This window comes from Lepidochelys kempii, chromosome 11 (assembly GCF_965140265.1).
Source record: "Lepidochelys kempii isolate rLepKem1 chromosome 11, rLepKem1.hap2, whole genome shotgun sequence".
NCBI classification, from domain to species: Eukaryota; Metazoa; Chordata; order Testudines; family Cheloniidae; genus Lepidochelys; species Lepidochelys kempii.
The window spans coordinates 11,233,923-11,255,701 of NC_133266.1; the positions used below are offsets into that span (position 1 = coordinate 11,233,923).

At 43.6% G+C, this 21,779-nt stretch overlaps 2 protein-coding genes across 9 annotated transcripts in view; both read right to left on the reverse strand.

Moving 5' to 3' along the window:
* Window positions 1-14,812, reverse strand: part of HACD2 (3-hydroxyacyl-CoA dehydratase 2) — a 43,883-nt gene extending 29,071 nt beyond the window's left edge. Inside the window, exons 1-3 of one of the 2 annotated variants that reach the window (XM_073305125.1) lie at window positions 14,639-14,812; window positions 5,822-5,939; window positions 5,331-5,349 (exon numbers count right to left, since the gene is read on the reverse strand). In XM_073305125.1, coding sequence (XP_073161226.1) covers window positions 5,331-5,349; window positions 5,822-5,939; window positions 14,639-14,772 — 271 coding nt within the window. In that variant the 5' untranslated portion in view covers window positions 14,773-14,812. Of the gene's footprint in view, window positions 1-5,330; window positions 5,350-5,821; window positions 5,940-14,638 lie in introns of those variants that run through there. The other variant, XM_073305126.1, reaches the window with a different exon arrangement.
* Window positions 14,813-18,690: 3,878 nt separating this feature from the next.
* Window positions 18,691-21,779, reverse strand: part of MYLK (myosin light chain kinase) — a 324,299-nt gene continuing 321,210 nt past the window's right edge. For all 7 annotated transcript variants that reach the window (XM_073305128.1, XM_073305127.1, XM_073305130.1 and 4 more), the window contains one exon: window positions 18,691-20,843. In XM_073305128.1, the coding sequence (XP_073161229.1) occupies window positions 20,596-20,843 (248 nt within the window). In that variant the 3' untranslated portion in view covers window positions 18,691-20,595. The remainder of the gene's footprint in view (window positions 20,844-21,779) is intronic.

The following is a 21,779-nucleotide window of genomic DNA, read 5'->3' on the forward strand; positions in this document are numbered from 1 at the left end:
CAACAACCAGGGCCTAGAATGGTCTGGGCCCAGGGCAGAAACTAAGACATGGGCCCAACTCTCTCTCCTGCTGCCAGGGGCTGAAGTGGAAGCCCAGCAGCCAGGGGCTGACTGCCCAAGCCCCACTTACCAATGCTAACAGCCCCTGAGGACCTGACTGCCTTAGCCCCGCTGGCAGGGGGGCTGACAATTGGCTGGGGCTGAATGCCTGAGCTCCTGCTGTGGAGGGCTGATTTCTCTCAGTGACAGATTTCTCTCAGAGTCCCAGGAACTGCTGCTGCGGCTCCTGCCTGTGAGCTGTCCACAAGCCTGTTGCCGGGCAGGCTCCTGCAGGGGGCACTGTCCACAGGCTGGTTGCTGGGTGGGCTTCTGAAGGGCGGGAGTGGGGAGACCGCTGTCCACAGCCAGTTGCTGGGCAGGCTCCTGTGGGGGAGAGGGGGCAGAGTACTCCTGCCCCAAGGACGCTGCTCCAGTGGCTGCTGTGGGGCCCCCTCCTGACCAGCTGATTGGGGAGGGAAGGGGTGGTCCTGCCGGGCACCCTCCGACCAGCTGATCAGTGGGGAGGATCCTGCAGCAGTGCTGTCAGCCAGCTGCTTTTAGGACCCTGGGGACCCTTGCTCGGGGGACTGCTGCACCCCTGGCCTGACAGCTGCTCCAGCCCTGCCATGGTGGAAAAAGTCACGGAATTCGTGACTTCCATGACCTCCGTGACAAATATGTAGCCTTATGTATAACCCAGGACCAACAACAATGGAGGAGCTGCTTGAGGCAGGGAACTCAGCACTTTGAGAATCAAATGCGACTACATATAACGGAAAAACGGAAGTGAAAGAAAGAGCGGGCTATAGCCCAAATCAATACTTCAGGTTCAACCACCCTGCTGGGAAACATGTCTGCAATGTGGCAGAGTCTGCAGCTCCAGAATAGGCCTTACCAGCCATCAGTGGACCCACAGATAATCTGAAATGGACAATCCATGAAAGACAATCATCCTTGACTTTGAGGGATTCCCAATTATAATTGGGCATACAAATTTACCCAAACTGTAAACTCAACTGTTGAAAAATGGGTAAAAGGTTCATGAATTGTTGCAATGATCTATCATATAAAACTGTTCAAGAAAAGATGTGAGGAGACAGAAATACTGAATTAATTTAAACAAAAAGGACTATTTTAAGATTATGACTAGTAAACAAGAGGAGTAAAACACTGGAAATCAAGAAACCAAATTTGGGATGCCAGAAATTAGGCCTAATTGGTGGATGGACTATTTTGCTCATCATTCCTTTTTTTTTTTTGGGGGGGGGGGCGGGGGGGAAGTATTCTTAAATAGAGACTTTGGGGGAGAAGACAGGGAGAACTTTTTACCGTAACTGCAGCTGCGACAGAATGATTGTTGCCATAACACCAGACCTAGAAACTCCAGTGGCGATGCCTGACCATCATCAGAGCGAGGACTCCAACCTGATACATGTGAGATCCTGCATTGACTTTCCTTCCCTTGTGTGCTTCTCTCTGGACCCCCAGATTTTTCTCCAGTCCTGTCTCTCTCTCTCTTTCTCTGCTTTCCACTGGCACCAGCGATGGTGAGATGACATGACCCTTTCAGGTCTGCCCAGACTGAGAAAGACCAGTGAAGGAGAGGGACCTGACCAGACCAACCAGATGGATGTCCCTGATCAGGGAGATGATCCAGCATCTAGAACAACAGTTGTCATGCCGACATGCCAGCTCGAAAGCATCCATCTGTGACTGACCAGCCACCCTGTATCCTGAGAACATAACAAAAGCCATCATCCCTCATCTTTACTATCCTATCTTTTCTCTCTTAGGTATGTTTATTTTATCTAAGGCATGAATGAGACTATTATTCTGAATTCAGAATTGAATAGAACTAACTCTTTCTACCCTACCAAGATGGGCTGTTTGACTGAATAAGAGGGTTTAAACTATCTTACTCACTGTCTCCAGAAAGGCCTTTGATAGGTTTTGATTTAATTTGTTTTGCTTAAATAATCAGTTTCAGTTCTAATACTCTTTACTTCATTTTTATTCTTTTTCGTGTGTGTGTTTCAATCAATAAATTTCTAACCTTTGGTCTCAGTTGTATAGTGTGTTTGCCATAGTATTAAGCAGGCTGAGGTCTCTGTATATCAAACCCCAGATCATTTAACTCTGTAATGTTGGACAGTGAATAGATTATGCCCATTTAATTAATATAACAGGCATTGCTTGAAGAGGGTAGAGGAAAGATTGTGTGGGTAACCTTTTTTTTTTTTTCCTTTTTGTCCTTTAATAGTGTTTGATGGAATCCTGTGGTTGAGAGTGAATGGGTTGTAAAAGGAAGTGAAGAGCTTGTACATTTCAGCAATTGTGGGGATAGAATAGTAAAGATGTGTGTGTTAATGGGGTGTCCCAGAGCACTGCTGAAGGAGAGCAGTTAAGGGTGCATGGGCAACTTTAACTCTGCAGTTCCTGCTTTTCAGAAGTTTGAGTTTTGCTCACCTCAGCATTCTGCAAGGCAAAGACATACCACCAAACAACCTTACCTCTACATTAATGCAGCTTTTTGCCAATGAATTTCCTAGCTTTTTTAAATAGGAAAATAAACGTTGGTGTTAGGAGTAGTCAATTAGGCAGTTGTATATATGTCCTGCAATTAGCATAGTGAGCCAGCCTCTTTGCCCCCAACACGCACCCACACACATCCCAACTGTGCCCACCAGCCTTGCTTCGGCACACCTCCCAAGCCACACCCATGAACCATTCATTGAGTTCCGTCCTGCAACCTGGCCCCTTCCCACTACTGTACCCAAGCTTCCACACCACAAACAGGGAACACGTCCTTCTGAAGCCTTCACTCCCCGGTATATAAAGGTTTCTATTGCCACAAGCTTCCCCCCGCTCCAAACACACATAACCAGACTCCATGTAGTGCCTGGAGCACAGGACAACTACATTACAACAGTACAGTATTCCTGGTCATGTTTCACAATGGTTGATGGGCCAAGTTTGTGGCAGGGCCAGTGACAGAAGATGCAGGCAGGGTTTCTGTTCCAAAATACTGATAGTTTTATGTTTGAGAGAAAGAATCTCTGACCCCTGTCCAATAGATGTACCCCATTTCTGAGAAACAGTGAGGCCTCAGAGCTTGTAATGTTTATGCCATACAGTACACTTTTCTGGTCGGCAGTGAACTCTCCAATTTCTCCCAATCAATGTTCAAACATTTATTAATAGGTTTCATGCAGTGTTGAGGGGTGCACTGGCAGAGCTGGAGGCTACAGGTGGGCTCGATTGCAGGTGGTTGGGTTCCACTGGCAGAACTAGGGAGTGAAGGGGGTCGGGGTTCACTATCATAGACAGGGCGCAGGGGGTTGGGGTGCACTGGCAGAACAGAGGAGTGTAGGCAGGCTGGGATGCAGGGGAATTGTGGTGCACTGGCAGAGCTGGGAGTGCAGAGAGTGGGGTGTACTGTCAGATATGTGGGGTACATATCTGACAGTAGGGGGTTGGGGTCTAGGAAGGTTGGGATGCACTGGCAGAGCAGGGAGTGCCAGGCCTCCTTCACCTGAGTCCCCAAACTTTCTCACATCTTCTACCATCCATCCCCATTACCCTACTCCTCTTGCTCACATGTCTAATTTTCTACTCCAAATACTTTGATTATAGTCCCGCCAAAATGAAATGCCACCCGTTACTCACAAAGCGCAGCAATCTCCAGCCATTCAGTCCAAGTCTCCTTTTCTCTTAGGCTGGGTCTATCCTAGGAATTTACTTTGGTATAGCTTCGTCTCTCATGGGGGTGAAAAATCCACACCTCTGAGAGGTGCAGCTATACTGACCTAACCCCCGGTGTAGACGATGCTAGGCCAATGGAACAATTCTTCCATTGATCTAGCTACCATCTCTCAGGGAGGTGCAGCGGCGTCACAGAAGCATATTAAGTGTAGATATACCCTTGGATGGAGGCTTGGGAATAATTTATCCTTAGATATGTTAATTGAAATGTTTGTTCATAGCCACTAAGAGGTCTCTGATTCATTAAGTCATTAGTACCTCTCACTTTAAGAGTACAAAGCTGCAGAAGGAACCAGGTTTTAGACTACTAATGTTACCCCACACTCCCACATGGCACATCAAATTTCAAAACAATCTGAGGAATTGTTAGGATTTTGCAAAACTTACAAGAGTTGAATTTAAAGCATATAAAATGGCAGGAATGAAAACACTCTAGCAGTTTTTTTGTATGGGTGCATGCATAGTGTAAAAAAACATGTAGATTTTCCTAAATACTGTCATTAATTTGGGTCCCCCAAAGATTTAGTAGGTGCCATATACTACCTCAGGTAAAACTTCGCACATTGACACAATTTTGACCCACATCACATCAATAGTTTGAGCTCTAGCTCTGGGCAAAAAAAGCCCACCTAGAAGCTTTTTTAAATAGAGCTATTTGGGGGGGAAAAAGGAAGGTTATATCTTTGGAACCCCTTGATCAACTTACTCCAGATTTGGCTCTCTAACCCTGTGGCACTCTCCTGAGATGTACCAAATTTCGAAGAAATCCAACTAACCATGTAAGTTTTAGAGGACTTTGAAAGCTCCACCTTTTAAACAGATGTATTGATGCAACCTTTCCCTATAGTGACCCTCCTGCGCTACTATAACTACAGAACGTTGGATCATATAAGATCTAAAATACATGGAGTTTTATATTCTATTGGAATTTACCTCCCAGTTCAAAGATAACCAATTGCAGCTAAATGTCAGAAAACTCAAAAAAACCTGTAGATAAATTCTAAAAAGATAGTGTGTCTTGACTCTGTTTTGGATCATGTAGTAGAAGTCAGGGATTGCAATTATGCTCACAGTCATCTGATATTTTAGCTTCCTACATGAAGAAGGGTTTTTGGGAAAGGAAGAGTGATACAAAGAATCATAAAGATGGGTAAATTAAGGAAATGACTGTGGAGTTCTGTACTGCATTGATAAAGCACTTCAAGATTCACTGTCAATGAAAGGCTATATAAGTGTTCATTAAGTTATTTTATCTCTCTTTGTAATTATTTACTTTTAGTTTGGCCAAATTTTAAAATTGTGATTTCTCTAAAGTTCTTTGTCAACTAGAATTAATATTTACCAAATAATATTTTCATAGGAGACAACTGAAATTAATACTACTGCATTCAGAAGCCAGAAAAGTTTGCAAGAATGAAACTGGGAATTTACTCCATAATATTAGTAACAAACTGAATGATGATTAGTTAAAAAAAAATTAAAACAGCATTTTTTCATGAGAAAAACAGAAAAATCAATTCCAAGCTTACCAAATGCACAATGTAGAATCTAGAACAAAAAGAAAATTCAAATCAATAGCAGAGATACTTCATGTTTAATCATTTTTAAAACAGTTAGCTTTATCAGAACAGTATCCACTAACACTACTATAATTGGGAGTCTTTCAAAGTTCCCACTACTTGCTGCAGTTTTCAAGTGTTAACATCTAGTTTTCCAGAAAAATACTGGCCATAAAATTTCAGCTTTGACACTGTCTATCTTTGTAGAATAGAGCAAGTTCCATTACTTTATTGTCGACCCACCTGTAAAATGGGGATAAAAACCCATCTCACAGAGGCATATGACTTATTTCATTAATATTTGTAAAGTGCACTGAAAATAAACAGTGCTAATTATTAACAGATGATCATTCAAAATGAAGTGATGTTTAACAATGGCTTGTCACTTTGTCTCACCTAACACTCATGTAGTTGTCAGCAACATTAAAAAAACAAAAAAAAAACAAACAATCTATACCTACCTCAAGCAGAGCTCCAGTTTGGAAGAATTTCAAGGGCTTTTCTATTGAGTAGTAAAGACTATGGTAGCTACCCTTAGTCAGATATGCTCGGACTAGACCAACTGCTATAACAAGCCATCTGGAAAAAGAGAAGAAAAGACTGAAGGGGATATTAAATTGAGCACATATCCTGAGAATGAGCAAAGCTAAAGTTATCCTCTGAGCTAGAAAAACAGTTTCCCATCCTTATCAGCTAGGTTTCAGTTAACAGTCATACAGCAATCCTGCACAATGTCAACAGTTGGCCAACATCCTGAAATCCTGCAAAGACTTCAAAGTTTCTTACTATATGTTCCATTCTATGCGTCCAATGAAGTGAGCTGTAGCCCACAAAAGCTTATGCTCTAATAAATTTGTTAGTCTCTAAGGTGCCATAAGTACTCCTGTTCTTTTTGCAGATACAGACTAACATGGCTGCTACTCTGAAACCTGTCAAAGTTTGAATTTATACAAGCCATCACTTTTAAGAGTTAAGTCTTATGCACTTTTTGAATATCTTACTAGTACTGACCATACAAAAATATCCTTAACACCATGGTAAAAACAAAAATTATCCCTTTATAACCCTTAATTATAATTTAGTTATTGTGGGGTGTTCATGCCATTAAAATTAATGTTGTCTTCAAGTTTACATAATAGAGCCCTTTTAGAGGGTTTAATTACTTGGTAATTATCAAGCAGCCAAACAAATAAATATTTACTGATGTTCAGAGATCTTACAATACTATAGCTTTATGAAGCCTGCCATATAAATAGGAAATTAAATTTTAAAAGACATTCATTTTAGGGTTGTGATTCAATGTAATCCTCCCCATTCATCATAAGCCTCCCCATTCAATGTACATGACAGCCTGTCAGTCTTTATTTTTAATTTCTTAGTTTTATCTGAAACTGCTACAGGTAAAGAAGATCCTCTAAGTAAACTGAACCTGGTGAGTAAAGTCCTCACGACAGAAAAAGAACCCGCATAATGTTCAATTAAAAAACAAATGGCAGACGAAAGACGCACATAGTACAATATTACCACATATTATCTCTCTCAATAATATGAACAAAGTAATAAAATATTTTTAATACTCCAAGAAAGACTATTATGGTATCCTATAAATGAATCCATAGTTAAGGTTGCAACCAGGGTTGAATCATAAACCCTAATTTTAATTCACCTATAACTTGTTAGGAAAATTGCCAAGTTTACTCTAAAGACGAAGGAGAACTTTTCTGCAAGATCTGAAATTGGTTAAATTGTTTGTTACAAGTCATTAACTTTCCCTGATTTGAAATTTTGATCAGTGTGTAATGTCTCATTGGGTCCCTCAGACAGAAATCCAATAAGCCTGCAGAGATCCTATGCTCTGCAGGACAGCGAGGGACATAGATACTGAGGAACTCAAATTTCAGGGCAGTGTGAACTCAGCAGAAAGCAAGGCTCCTGGGGAGTTCAGTTCTGCAGCGCTGAGAGATGTATGAAAAGCCAAGACATTTGTGTATCCCCATGTTGGACCAACAGCTTTATAAACTACAACATTAACAGACAAAAACACAGTGAATTTTAATTTAAGATTGATTTTTGCAGGATGTGAAGAAGAAAGTGGTGTTATAGGCCTGGTCAACACTAAAAAGTTAGGGTAATACACCTTACATTGCTCAGGGATGTGAAAAATCCACACTCCTGAGCGATGTAGCTAAACTAACCTAATCTCCAGTGCAGACAGCACTACGCTGACATAAAAATTCTTCCATCAACCTACTTACTGTCTCTCAAAGAGATGGACTACCTATGCCAGTGGGAGAATTTCTCCTGTCGGTGTAGGTATAGTGTCTACACTGAAGCGCCTCAGCTGTGCTGTTTCAAGTGTAGACAAGCCTTTAGTTGATAGACTGAGGCTAAGTGTGCAGATAAGCACAGAGCTGATACAGTTTTTTGAGTATGTAATATGATTTTACACATGGAAAGGTATTGAAGACATTGCATGAACTGTGAGAGTATTTCTTTATTTTTCTACTATCCTTGTTTATTTGCGAAGTAGTAAAGGCTTAAGAGGTTTTTTGTCCTTAAATGTTATGTTACTGTGTACATACATCATTCCAACTTCAATGGTAAACATCAACCTTTTTTTTTTACACTTTATTTTTAATGTTATAATGCACAGGCTTTTCAATATCCAAATAAAAGAACCTTGAGGCCCAAAAATGTGTACGGAGTAGCATTTATTGGTGCAATTTAAAAAGCTATTTTATTTCAATCTCCACTATTTTTAGAAAATGGGAACAATGCCTTAATAAACTAAGCATTTACTATATGTAAAGAGTTAGGTTATTTAGCTATTCAAAAGATTGCCATTTGAAATATGCCAGTATGTTACTGTAATACCAATAAGATTATCCTCTGCAACACACAAGGATTCCCTTTGAAACTAGTAATTGTCAAAGTTGATATTGTCTTGTTTATACCAGTAAATGCCTGTTTCTCTCTCATATCCTTCAGGTTTGTTGAGAAACTGAGCTAAAGCTTCAGGTTACGCGTGGTGGCACAACAACAGATTCCCCTACAGCAGACTCAGATTCCACCCATATCAAGCAACTGGTAAAGTACATGGGGTTCCAAAGTAGCTCCATCCCTTTTCCTGCTTTTTGCTCTCCCCTTTACTGGATGGATGATTTTAGAAATGCTGTGAGGTACAATGATTTCAATGATAGTCTCTTTTAATTATAAATGACTATATTTTAAAATGTGTTTAGTGTTGAAAGTAATAATCTGCCCAAAATTAAAGCTTCTTTTTTTAAGCACTTAGTATTTCTGTCCTCAACTTCCTTTCATCCCACACAGATCTTATGCTGTGCCCAAGCTTCTCAACTGATTGCTCCCTTTATCTTCCTTTCCCATTCAAAGATCGATGCTATCCTTTGTATACATGCAAAAGCCTCAAAATTGATGTATTCCAAGTTCTCTGTTTAGCCACTGAACTGGTACAGTATAGGTAGCAGTATAGGAACCTTGTAAGCTTTGCCATTATGCCTCAACACCAACTAGAAGGGCCCCCCACCTTAAGGACTGGGAGAAGTTAAGGATTCATGTCAACCCAATACTCTGCCTCCCATGGCCACTCATGTGTTAACTAATGTAAAGATGGGTTTTGTTGATCTGGACATCCATTCACCAGAAAACAGATTAAGACCACCAAACCTTTTAACATATAGCACAAAAACAGTGAAAGATGGCTGCAACCATTGAGCTGTTCTGGATTCCAACCAGACAGCTGAACGGATCTGTGCCCTGTTTTTGGCTCCTCCCATTCATTTCTAATTCTAGATATCTAATTTTTAAAGCATTTCTGAGGCCTCATGGTGAGCTCTTTTATTTAGAAATGGTTCTATAGAATTTTCTGTGGCCTTTTGCTTCACATGGGGCTTATTTGGTGTGGGAGGGAGGCATGAATAGGGACTTCAGCATGTAAACAGGATCTTTATTCTTTTAAGAGTTCATAGAATCATAGAATATCAGGGTTGGAAGGGACCCCAGAAGGTCATCTAGTCCAAACCCCTGCTCGAAGCAGGACCAATTCCCAGTTAAATCATCCCAGCCAGGGCTTTGTCAAGCCTGACCTTAAAAACCTCTAAGGAAGGAGATTCTACCACCTCCCTAGGTAACGCATTCCAGTGTTTCACCACCCTCTTAGTGAAAAAGTTTTTCCTAATATCCAATCTAAACCTCCCCCACTGCAACTTGAGACCATTACTCCTCGTTCTGTCATCTGCTACCATTGAGAACAGTCTAGAGCCATCCTCTTTGGAACCCCCTTTCAGGTAGTTGAAAGCAGCTATCAAATCCCCCCTCATTCTTCTCTTCTGCAGGCTAAACAATCCCAGCTCCCTCAGCCTCTCCTCATAAGTCATGTGTTCCAGACCCCTAATCATTTTTGTTGCCCTTCGCTGGACTCTCTCCAATTTATCCACATCTTTCTTGTAGTGTGGGGCCCAAAACTGGACACAGTACTCCAGATGAGGCCTCACCAATGTCGAATAGAGGGGAACGATCACGTCCCTCGATCTGCTCGCTATGCCCCTACTTATACATCCCAAAATGCCATTGGCCTTCTTGGCAACAAGGGCACACTGCTGACTCATATCCAGCTTCTCGTCCACTGTCACCCTTAGGTCCTTTTCCGCAGAACTGCTGCCTAGCCATTCGGTCCCTAGTCTGTAGCTGTGCATTGGGTTCTTCCGTCCTAAGTGCAGGACCCTGCACTTATCCTTATTGAACCTCATCAGAGTTCATCTGCTCCTGCTGTTTATTCTTGACCTAAACTCAAATAGAAGATACCGCTGGGGGAGGGAGCTGGAGGGTTCCCAGCAGCTGCAGTTCCTGGCATGCCCTGAAGGAAGGAGGCCGTGTGCAGGAAACTCTGTACAAGCCCAGGACCCAGCATCAGGCTCTCTCTCCTACTGGATCTCTGGGAAGGCAGGAGGTATGAGTGGCTGGGCTAGAGCAGGCCCCGTAGCTGGGCTCTGTGGGTGGAGGGGGTGTGAGTGTCTAGGCTGAGGGAGGGCGGCGGGGGGAGGCACAGCTAGGCTCGGGGAGGGTGTGGGTGTCCGGGCTGGGGGGGCACCCCATGGTTGGGCTCTGAGGGGAGGGGGTGTGAGTGTCTAGCCCCCTGGCTGGGCTCTGGTGGGGAGGGTGCAGAAAAACAGGAACTGGGTTGTCATAGGGCAGAGGTCCCCAAACTGTGGGGCATGCTGAGGAACATTCGGGGGGGTGGGAGAGTGGAAGGGGTGGCTGAGGCCTGGGCCAGCCTCTGCGGGGGGCCCCGGCTACCGGCCCCATGCCCAAGTCCCCAGCTGAGGCTCCACTCTTGGCCCCGCCCCCAGCTGTGGCCCCAGCCTTGTCCCCCTTACCCCGTTCACATCCCCCCCGCTCGTCCCAGAGCCATGACCCTGCTCCCAGTCCCGAGTGGGTAGACAGGAGTAAGGGCGGGGGGAGATGAGTTAAAGAAATTCCTATGACAGTGGTCCCCAAACTTTTTATCTTGTTACTCTTGGGGGAATTTTTGTGTGTGTCAGTATTGTTAAAGACATAGTTGCCGACAGGTATTTTGAAATAAATTACCAAAATAACTGAAACTGGCATGATTATATTGTTATTTTAAATAAAATATACAGAATTTTAAAATATTGTGGGCACACTTCAATTTTTTTGGCACAGAATTCCCCCAGGAATAGAAGAGCAACCATGGCACTTTATGAGAGAGACTGTCACTTTTTTGTTTCGTAAAGAGCTTAAAATGAAAGTTCCTCCATTATCCCTCATATGCCCACAAAGCTGTAGCCACATTAAAAAAAAATTCTTACTGGCATTCTTTAGAACAACTTAACAGCCACTTTTAGGAAAAACTTTTTTATATTGTAATATTCAGTTACAAAACAAAATTAAAACATTAACAGATTCTTCTCTATTTTGTGGGGTTTGTCTGTCTGCCAAAAGAGACCATCAGGTCATATATGGACTGAAATTAGGTAAGTAAAAATTATTTAGAAAACCTCAACCTACAGAAATGTTTCTGCAATTCCTTCCTCCCCACACCACAAATTTTTTTGGGAATCCAATAATGCAGCATTGTGTTGATGTAGGAGAACGTGCAAAAAAAATTAGACACTGACTAATAAATAAGCCTAAAAGGGACTAATCTATGTTCACTGTCTAAGTCAGTGATGGGGAACCCACAGCCCAGATCTGGCCCATTGATTAATTTCATCTGGCCCACTGAAGGGGGAAACCCTGAGCCTCTGCGTCCCCCTGAGTAGGTTAGTGGTCCGCAATTTATTTTTTTCTGTGGGTCAACAGCCCATGACACAAAAAAGGTTCCCCATCCCTGGGGTCTAAGTTCAGAGAAACACAAAACAAACATGAAAATCAAGTTTTGATCAACACTCATTCTGTTCTAAAAAAAGATGTTACTAACAGGTAAGGTACTTAAAAAATATTTAACTCTCATCCCTTTAATATATATGTAATTATACAGTCTGAAACTAACTCCATTAAAAAAATAAAATTATCTACCTTGGGTACTTATACAGTCTCCTTCACCATAGTATTGAGCACCTCACAGTCTTTATGATAGTCATCCCCACAACACCCTCCTGTGAGGTACACAAGAACTATTATCCTCATTTTTCAGATGGGGAAACTGAGGAACAGAGACTTGCCCAAGGTCTCACAGGAATTCTATCTGGGGACTTGGTTTTAATTCCAAATTCTAAGCTAGTGCCCTAACCATCGAGCTATGCTTCTTCATTCCACTGCCACAAGCTTCCCCAAAGCAAAAACAGCCCTCCTGAAATTTTGCATGCCACACCTCATGAGTGTGCAGTTACCTGGAAAGTTAGGCAAAAAAATCAGAAAAGGAGGTTAGAACAAGTGATAAAGAATTATATGGCAGCAGGGAAACGTCTAATCCTTTAGCTATTTACTTCCAGATATCCTCCCACTTGTGTGTTTGTTTTTTAAGGTGTAGAAAGTAATTGTTGCATTTTAATAAAGTTTGTGTGTATGTGAATGTAACAACTTTGCATTTCTACAAAATTCATAAGAGGCTCTCAAAGCACTTTACAAACAAATGAATTAAAGTTCACAGCAGCCCCATGATTCAGGCAAGTGTTTTTGCATCCGTAAAATGGGGAGTAACAAGCTCAGAGAGATTAATTTAGCTAAAGTCATATAGGAACATCACAGCAAAATGGAAAGAAAACCAGAGCTCCTGACTTACAGCTGTGTATTTTATTTACTGCTCATATAATAACACATTTATGAAACAAACAGTTTAATTATACCAGAAAGGAAGACAGAAATTTTTCTGTCCATTAGGTAATCACAGTTTATATCATAAATGTGCATACATTATACATTTCACAATAGATTTATTCTCATGCATAGCTTTGCATGCCTGATGTGGGTTGGACCCTCTTGTAGTACACCGATGCCTAAGGGAAAGTAAAATCATCCAGCAAGTTGAAATCCACCAGCTTCACCATCAGTGATGTGTGCTGACATGAGACTATTTTAATAAAGATTTAAAAATAAGCATTGCACTCTGTGTCCTGCTGAAACATGTAACAAGGTAAGTTTCATCACAAAAGGGAGGGACTTGAAACCTCATGAGCACTAATCATAAATGAGGGCATCTTCCTCCAAAGGAGCAAGATCTGTCAGATTTGTTTGCCCGGCACCACACAGACCAAGTCTCAGTTATCTGGAAGATCCCTTATTTAGGGTTCATTTTTAGGCTCCCTCCCCAAGTCCTTCCTCCTTGCAAAGGAAGATTTTCACTCTGTGTATGTTTCAGCAAGATCCTAAAATCTCTTTTTAAAAAAAGGTCTCACTCAAATTGGCCCATTTTGACAGTCCCCAGTCATCACTTACTTATTATTTTGGAGACTCCAAGGTCAGACAGGACCATTGTGATGATCTAGTCCAGTGGTTCGGGTCACGACCCAGTACTGGGTTGCGGAATGAAAGGCACTGGGTTGCCTTGCTCAGCACCCAGGGACCCTTGCGGGCAGCCAGTAAAAACTAGTAGTAAAACTAGTAATCCCTAGCTGGAAGCAGCTAGCAACAGGTCCAGATCGTAGGCACAGGGACCACAGGGCTCCATGCGCTGTCCCCACCCCAAGCACCATCTCCACACTAGGGCACAGCATGGTCCGTGGAGCCAGGACAGGAGCCAGGACAGGCGGGAAGCCTGCCTCTGCACCCCATCTGCGCCACTGACCGGGAGCCACCAGAGGTAAACCTGCACCCTAATTCCCTGCCCCAGCCCTGAGCCCCCAAACTTGGAGCCCCTTCCTGCACTCCAACCCCCTCATCCCTGGCCCCACCCTCAAGCCTGCACCCCTAACCCAGCTCCCTGACCCCCTCCCGCACCCCAGCCCCCTGGCCCAGCCTTGAGCCCCCCCAAACCAAAAGCTCCCTCTTTCACCCTAAGCCCCTCATCCCCAGCGCAGAGCCTGCACCCCGAGCCCAGAACCCTGCCCCACTCCAGCACCCCAACCCACTGCCCCAGCCCAGAGCCCCCTCCCACACGCTGAACCCCTCATTCCTAGCCCCACTCCAGCACCCCAACCCACCGCCTCAGCCCTGAGCCCCTCCCACACCCCAAACCCCTCCGCCCCAGCTCCCTTGGGTCACGGGCATCAACAATTTTCTTCAACTGGGCCCCCAGAAAAAAGCGTGAAAACCACTGATCTAGTCTGACCTCCTGTATAACACAGGCCACAGAGCGTCCCCCACCCCCAAATAATTCCTAGGGCAGATCTTTTAGGAGACCATCCAATATCTTGACTTTAAAAATAAATAGTCAGCGATGAAGATGAATCCCCCCCAAACCTCCCGCCAGGGCGGATTTGGCTGCCGCCGCGAACAGCTTCTCCTCGGGACAGAAGGGCGGTTTCTGGAGGTGGGGCTCCGGGCTGAGGAAGGCGGACACCTGCCCTCCCTACCTCGGCTCTGAAACCCGCCCCTCAGCCAAGCGCTGCAGCCGCTGGAGAGCGGCAGCCCCTGAGGAGCGCTTCGGCGCGACCCGGGGTGGCGAAGGAGCGAGGGCCCGGCGGGCGAAGGCTGGTGCCCCGGGGCCAGGCTAGGCAGGAGGAGGCCGGGTCCCGGGGCTACCACGGCCTCACGGGGGGAGGGAGTTGGCGTCCCCGGCGGGGGATGCGGGGTCCGCCCCGGCTAGCGCGGGACCCTGCGGATAGAGTAGGCGGGAGCCGCGCCTCGCCCCGTCTTACCCCGCCGTCATCACCACGTTGTAAATGACCAGATAGGTCGTGGCCAGGGCGCCCGGGCCCTTCCTCCGCCGGGGCTGCTGGCTCCCGTAGCCGTTATCCGCCCGGCCAGCGCCGCTGCTCCCAGACGCCGCCATGTTCGTCGCCCTGCCCAGTAACCGCCGCCCGGCGGCCCTGCCCCTCGCCCCTCCCCCTCTCCGCCCGGCGGGGCGGGCCCCTCCCGGCCCTGCGCGCTGAGGCGCCCGGCGCCAGCTCGGGCCAGGGCAGAGCTGCCGCCCGCTCCCGCCAAGCGGCAGCCTGGTGTCAAATGGGAGACCTGTGAGGGGGGGACTCCTGGTGATGGGAGTGTCGCCCCCTGAGTCATAGGAACCTGCATTCCCGAGCATTGAAAAACCATGACACCACCCCCCTCCCCTGTTTAGTGCTTGGGGGTTCTTTGTCTTTTCTTTCTAGATTCAGCCGTGGTAAGTGTCATGGTTTAAGCTTTGCTCTGCAACCCCACGGGCCGGACACGTCTCTGTTTTTAAAGGAAGGTTGAGCTTTTTCTGTAGTCACATGACTCCATGAGCTGGGGCTTTAAGAAAAAAACATCAAATATTACCAGATTCGGGAAGAGTTGGAAACAGTGATGCTTTGTCTTCATAGAGTAGTCTGCTGAGAAACCCCAAGTGCATTGCACGGGTGGAGAAAGACGGTGTTAGCGTTGTACCTGAGAAGATAGATGATGAAATGTTGGTCCTATTTAAGTCAATTGCCAACGTCCTGATTTGAATGGGGCCAGAGTGGCTAAGTGACTGGCATCCCAGTTACACAATACACTTGCAGTTGTAGAGTGCTGGGAGTTAAACCAGCCTTCAGGGACCACAGCAGGGAAAACGCTGCAGAGTGTTTACACTCTCAGCTGGAAGTACGCTGGCGTGGCCACATTACCAGCTCTTGCAAGGCCACAAAGAGCAGTGCATTGTGATAGCTATCCCAGCATGCAAGTGGCTGCAAGGGGTGCTTTTCAAATGCGGAGAGGGGTGGAGCGTGACAGGGAGTGTGTTGTGTGTATGTGGTAGGAGAGAGAGTGGGTTTTTGCAGGGCTGAGAGCATCAGCATGCTGTCTTGTAAGTTCAGAGAGCAGCAGACCTCCTCCTGCTCCCCGCCTCTCTCTCACTCACTCAAAGCATGCAGCATTCCTCAGTAATGGTTCCTTTGTCCCAGAGCAGATAAGCAGCCAGCTGTCAGAAATGGAGCTTTGAAAGGGCACACCTGCATTCCTACAGCGAGTTCAAAACAATGACAAGAGTGGCCACTTGACTTAAGGGGATTATGGGACATTTCCGGAGCTCAATCAGAGCGCAGTAATGCAACATCTCATTCACACTGGCACCGCATCGCTCCAGCCGGGGCACAGCAAGTGTTATGCTTCTCGTGGAGGTGGAGTACCAGCAGCTCTCCAGCTGCAGAGTCCAGGTGCTCTAAGGGCCTTGCCAGTGTGGACGGGTCAGGAGTTAGGGCACCTGGGGCTGCTTTAATGAGCTCTAACTCTCAAGTGTAGCCAAGCCCTTAAAGTCAAGGGCAGAGTTGGGACTAGACTCTAGGTTGCCTGACTCCCAGTCCTCTAACCACTAATGGCTTAGTCTGATCTATGGGCAGAACCCACATTTAACTTCAGCTGGGTTTGGAGCAGGTGCCCATGTGGATCTGCTTGAGAGACCAGCAGAGGACTGAAATGTGGATTATGGAATAAAATGCACAGTTACTCTTTTATTTAAAAAAAAAGTATAATCCATTCATTCAATAGAATGATATATGACTTTTTAATGCAATTTTTAAAAATAAAAGGTAAAATCTCTCTTCTTGATCTCACTCCACAACTTTCAGTGGCTCGTTAGACCTAGTGTAACTATTTGTTTTATATTACCAGATTCTTATTTTTTAATTTACAAAGTACAGCAATGAAGGGAGAAAATTAAATCCTTTCTTTTACTGAAATTATAAATATTTTATGGAATTACTTCAGTCTCCCACTGTAGTTCTCACTTTATCTTCTATGCTACAGGTGCTTTATAGTGTGGCTGCTTTATGAGAAAATTAGTGTCTACAGTATAGATACATGCACACACATGACATTGTCTCATAGATACAGCATGCTGGGATAGCTATCACAATGCACTGCTCTTTGTGGCCTTGCAAGAGCTGGTAATGTGGCCACGCCAGCGTACTTCCAGCTGAGAGTGTAAATACTCTGCAGCGTTTTCCCTGCTGTGGTCCCTGAAGGCTGGTTTAACTCCCAGCACTCTACAACTGCAAGTGTATTGTGTAACTGGGATGCCAGTCACTTAGCCACTCTGGCCCCATTCAAATCAGGACGTTGGCAATTGACTTGAATAGGACCAAAATTTCATCATCTATCCAAAGTCCAAAGTCTGCTTTCACATAAACAAATACAACTCCCACTGAATTCAGTGCGCTATGTGCATATATCTAAAGGCAATTTGGCTCAAGGACCTTAAAGAAGACTTACAAAAACATCAGTTTTTAAGGCAATAATAGTTATAGCATGGATTCTTTAACTAAATATGTAAAGAAATTTCAGTGAGGTCTAGGAATAAGGCTCTGTTGGGTCATTAATGGTGTAGGCCAGTGGTTTTCAACCTGAAGTCCGTGGATCCATGCGGGTCCACAGACTATGTGTAAGGGGTCTATGAAATGTTGTTGCCATAGAACAGTGATTTTCAACTGTGGTCCACCAAACCCAGGGTGTCCGGAGACTATGTCTAAGATTTTCAAAGGGATCTGCACCTCCCTTTCAAATTTTTTAGGGATCTGCAAATGAAAAAAGGTTGAAAACCCTGGTGTAGGCAAATGTCTTTCAAAATGCTTTCTTTTTTGTTCCTATGGTTTCAGAGGGTGAAATTCACTAAAGACTGGAGAACTGTACCATTTAAGTCCTGTGATATCTTCTTTCTGGGCAAGCAGGGGTGGCCATACAATGGAGTCTTTGCATGGAAGTAGCAGAAGGCAGTGGCCACTATTCCAGCCTCCAGGATTTTTTTGTGCTTTAAGTGAGGAGAGTTGAATTTGAGGCAGAGAAAATAGAAGCAGGTGTAAAGTGAGCGAGTCTGTGCAAGGAACCATGCCTTGGAGCATGAGGCATCAGCTGTACTGTTGCAGGTGGATGCATCAGCAGAAGCCTCATCTAAAACTCCAATCCTGCAAATGTTTACCTTGAAGTAAATGAGTAGTCTCTGACTCAATGAATAAAGTTAAGCACATGCATAAGTCTGTTTAGGCCCTGATTCTTCAAATCACCACTGCTTCTCGAATGTTAAAGTATTGCTTAAGATATGCATTTCTATAAAAACAGTTGGAATATTTCTCGAACACATTGAGTTTTATCTTGGGCATGTTCTGCATGGTGCCTGGACTATTATCATACATTAGAGAATTGTATACGTTCTTTCATGAAAAGGAACCACAAGTGGTAAATATGCTTGACTTCACAGCTTGCAGGAGCATAACTTTTTTATATATCTACACTAGGGTGACCAGATGTCCCGATATATGGGGCTTTGTCTTATATAAGCAACAACCCTCGCCTCCCCCCCCTCCAAAAAAAAAGTGTCCTGATTTTTCACACTTGCTATCTGGTCACCCTAATCTACACATACACTTGTCTGAACTTTGGGACAGATTCTCTCCTCCTGTTCCAGCCATTTTGAGCTGTTGAAGTAGCACAAAGTGCTAGAAGTTGGCCCTAACTGGCCAATTGAGAAGTTCCTCCAGCCCATGCTCTGCAAATTCTCTAATTTATGGTCCCATAGTGATTATAGCCAGTGGTGTAAATTAGTGCAGCTCCTACTAGCTCTAATTTATCTCCATAGGCCTGAACGGGTAGCAGATGCACCATGAGAATCGGAGGCATAACCCCTGCCACTCTTTCTTCCCCCCATTCCTGTGCTAAGTAGATCTCTGTATAGGAGAGAATCAGGAGAGATCCTGTTTGCCTTCCTCAGCCTGGGTGAATAAACTGGAGTCTGCATTGATTATACAAACAGCATGCTTTGTGGTATTATTTATTTAAAAATCGTGAGTAACTACAGCTGTAGTGTTCTCATTTCTCCCAATTCTGATGGTTTAACAAAATGGGAAAACATTTGCATATTTTATTAAGGTACAAAAGACACCCCATTGTTACCTAAACACATTTAAAACATGTGAGGAAAACTCTGTATGCTCTAAATCAGATTAAAAAAAACCTTTCCTTATAAGGAGTAGTGGCAATATTGTGTTTAGTATAACAAGAGTTCTTTACCCATTTAAAAGGAAAAGACATGCTGGTGCTGGCAAATTGAACCTAGCAACAAAGAGCTAAGCAGTTATTTAAAAAAACATTGTGTGATCCACATTAGTTGACCTTGATTTTACTTTAAAGACATGTAGAAGAGCAAATAATGTAAAACACAAAACTAGGTAATATCAAACATCCTAAAGTTGATATCATATACATCTGCATAAAAGTACACTTGATACTTTAATTTGTGGAACTAAGTTAAGTTGTTTTTTTTTAAAGGTACTCCTTGAAATTTAAAATTGTTGTACTCTACACACAAAAAGTGGAAAAAAGGAAAAAAACATACATTTGGAATGATGTACAGATACTGGAAATGTATTCTCATTGGATTATGCATATAATCGTATGGCCTCTGATATTACTCTTGAACAAAAAGAATTAACAAGTGCCAATAGTGTGAGAGGAAAGGAAAGTTACTCAGTCTGAGTGCATTAATCACTTTTGAGAAGAAAAACATTTTCTGGATTTTTTTGTTTTTGTTTTTTGCAAAAAAGTTTTGAGGACATCAGCCTTCCTGACAGGCTCAAGATGAAAACTAGACTGTCAAGCACATTCTTTGGTAATTGCTTGGTATAAAGAAGTTTGTAATCCAAACTACTTTTTTTTTTGGCTACTCCAAAAATCTGTGACAATTTCCAGCTAATCATCAGTTGAGATCTGTTTTATAATGGCCAGATTAAGTACAAGTACATTTTTAACTAAACTAGGTTTCCACACACAGATAAAAGTTAATGGATGTACAATAACCTATAGTTCCTAGCAGCACTTATATGAATTATGAATCTTTATTAAAATGACAAGCACAACTGCAAGGTTTCTGGTTCTTTAAATTTTCAGTTTGTTTCTGAAGCAGACATATGTACCTGTACCAGGGTAACAGACACCTCAAGAGAAAGTAGAGAAGTTAGAATCACTTGGTTAAAGGTGAGGAAAGAAATATCAGCTCATACAAACTCATGGAGGTCTAGGATTAGTGGAATTAGTAATACACTAATAGCAAATTGGAAGAGCTAAGTGTGTGTAAAGGTCAGACAGTGAAACTATTTTAAAGAGGAGGAAAGACTAAGATTGTTTCATTTTATTACAGCGTGCAAACTGCAATGCTGGTTATAGTGTAACCTTCCCTCATAGTTAACTTATGTGAAGAATGACTTTACTATGGGAGGGTTCAATTGTATTAAGACCAAAAGAATCTTTGTGTGTGTTTGATAAAAGATTTCTGGGCATAGAGATAAATGTAGATCTCAGGGAGCCACCGCAGCTATAGTATTGGTTGATGAGAGTGACGGTGCAAATGAATGAGCTCAATAAATAGGGTATTTATAAATGCAGGTTATAATCCTAGGTTAGTATGATACTTTCACATTAAAAATAGGCTGGGCAACAACCGACTTACTTAAACTAAATCCAATCACCATAGCAACTTAAAGTGCCTGCTGTTTCCACTTAATGCCCATAAATAAAACAAACAGGTATCAACTGATAATGCTGAAAAAACAACACCTTCCCCCCTAATGATGTATCACACTAGGTGTTTTTAATAACTTGGTTTTCTGAGCTTTAGAGATATAGTCTTTATAATGTGATTTTTCAAATATCTTCTCCTTTGAGTCTTGTTTCATTCTTCTTCTTCCTCTTCCTCCTCCTCTTCTTCTTTTCCCATTGTTTCCACAAGGAGTTCTGCGGTACAAGTTGCTTCCCCAAGGCTATTAACAGCTTTGCAGGTGTATTTGGCATCATCGTCCCCACAAACTTCAGAAATAGTCAAAGAACAGTTCCCATCCTCATCATAATCTATCTGGAAGTGACGAGACTCTTTAATAGATTGGTCATCTTTGTACCAGATTACCTCAGGGTCAGGGTAGCCTGTGACAGTGGGAAAGAACAGCAGCTGCAATAAGCCAAGACACTAAATGCTATTAACCTGTAAATGTTTTAGGCCCCAATCCCACATAGATTTATGCATATGCTTATATTTAAGCACACGAGTAGTTCTACTGAACTCTAATGAACATATATTAAAAGTAACAACTACTTTTTAATATCTACAGTTGTCTGCTGCCACTTCCCTACAAAAAACAAAAATTTGAAATTAACAGTGGAAGCATTCACTAATTTGACTTGTCACTATTTTCTAATGAAAGAAGAAAGCTTTTCACAGCAGCTCAGTCATCAACTAGTAGGGGTCCCTAATGAGAGACTTGAGGCTCCCTATTAGGACATGAAGCATTCACAGCGCTTGCAGTCTTAACAATCTCCAACACGGAGATTTAAATACCAGAGGGATGAGATTGTGTGCTGTGCCTCTAGGTTAGGGCAGCCTTCTCATGCTACCTTATGGGCAGTAAAGCTGCTCAGAATCTCTGAAGTGCTAAGTGCTATGGCCCCACCTGTCCTCAGCATGTCCAACCTGTGCCTAGCATGCCCCTGTGCCAGGGCTTTTGAGGGGGTCTTTGGAAGACAGTATTGCAATACTCATGGCCAGGGGAATTCTCCACACATTAGATCCAGGACTTTTGGAACCCATTTACACTGCTCAGGCCCTTTTATCCAACACAAAGGGATCACAGTGGGGTTGAAGATCTCACCCCAGTAATAGAACCCAGGCCAATCTGAGATTAATCAGATTGACTAAGTGGGGGCCTGGAAAAAGTAGTCATGTTGGTACAGATCTCTATAGGGGACAGAAGGAAAGGAATCGGAAGCATATATCTGCCCTCATGTGTCTTTTTTGACCCCGCTTTCCACACTATTCTCACCCCCGTTCTGCAGGGCACTTCCCTCTCCAGCTTGAGGAGAGCT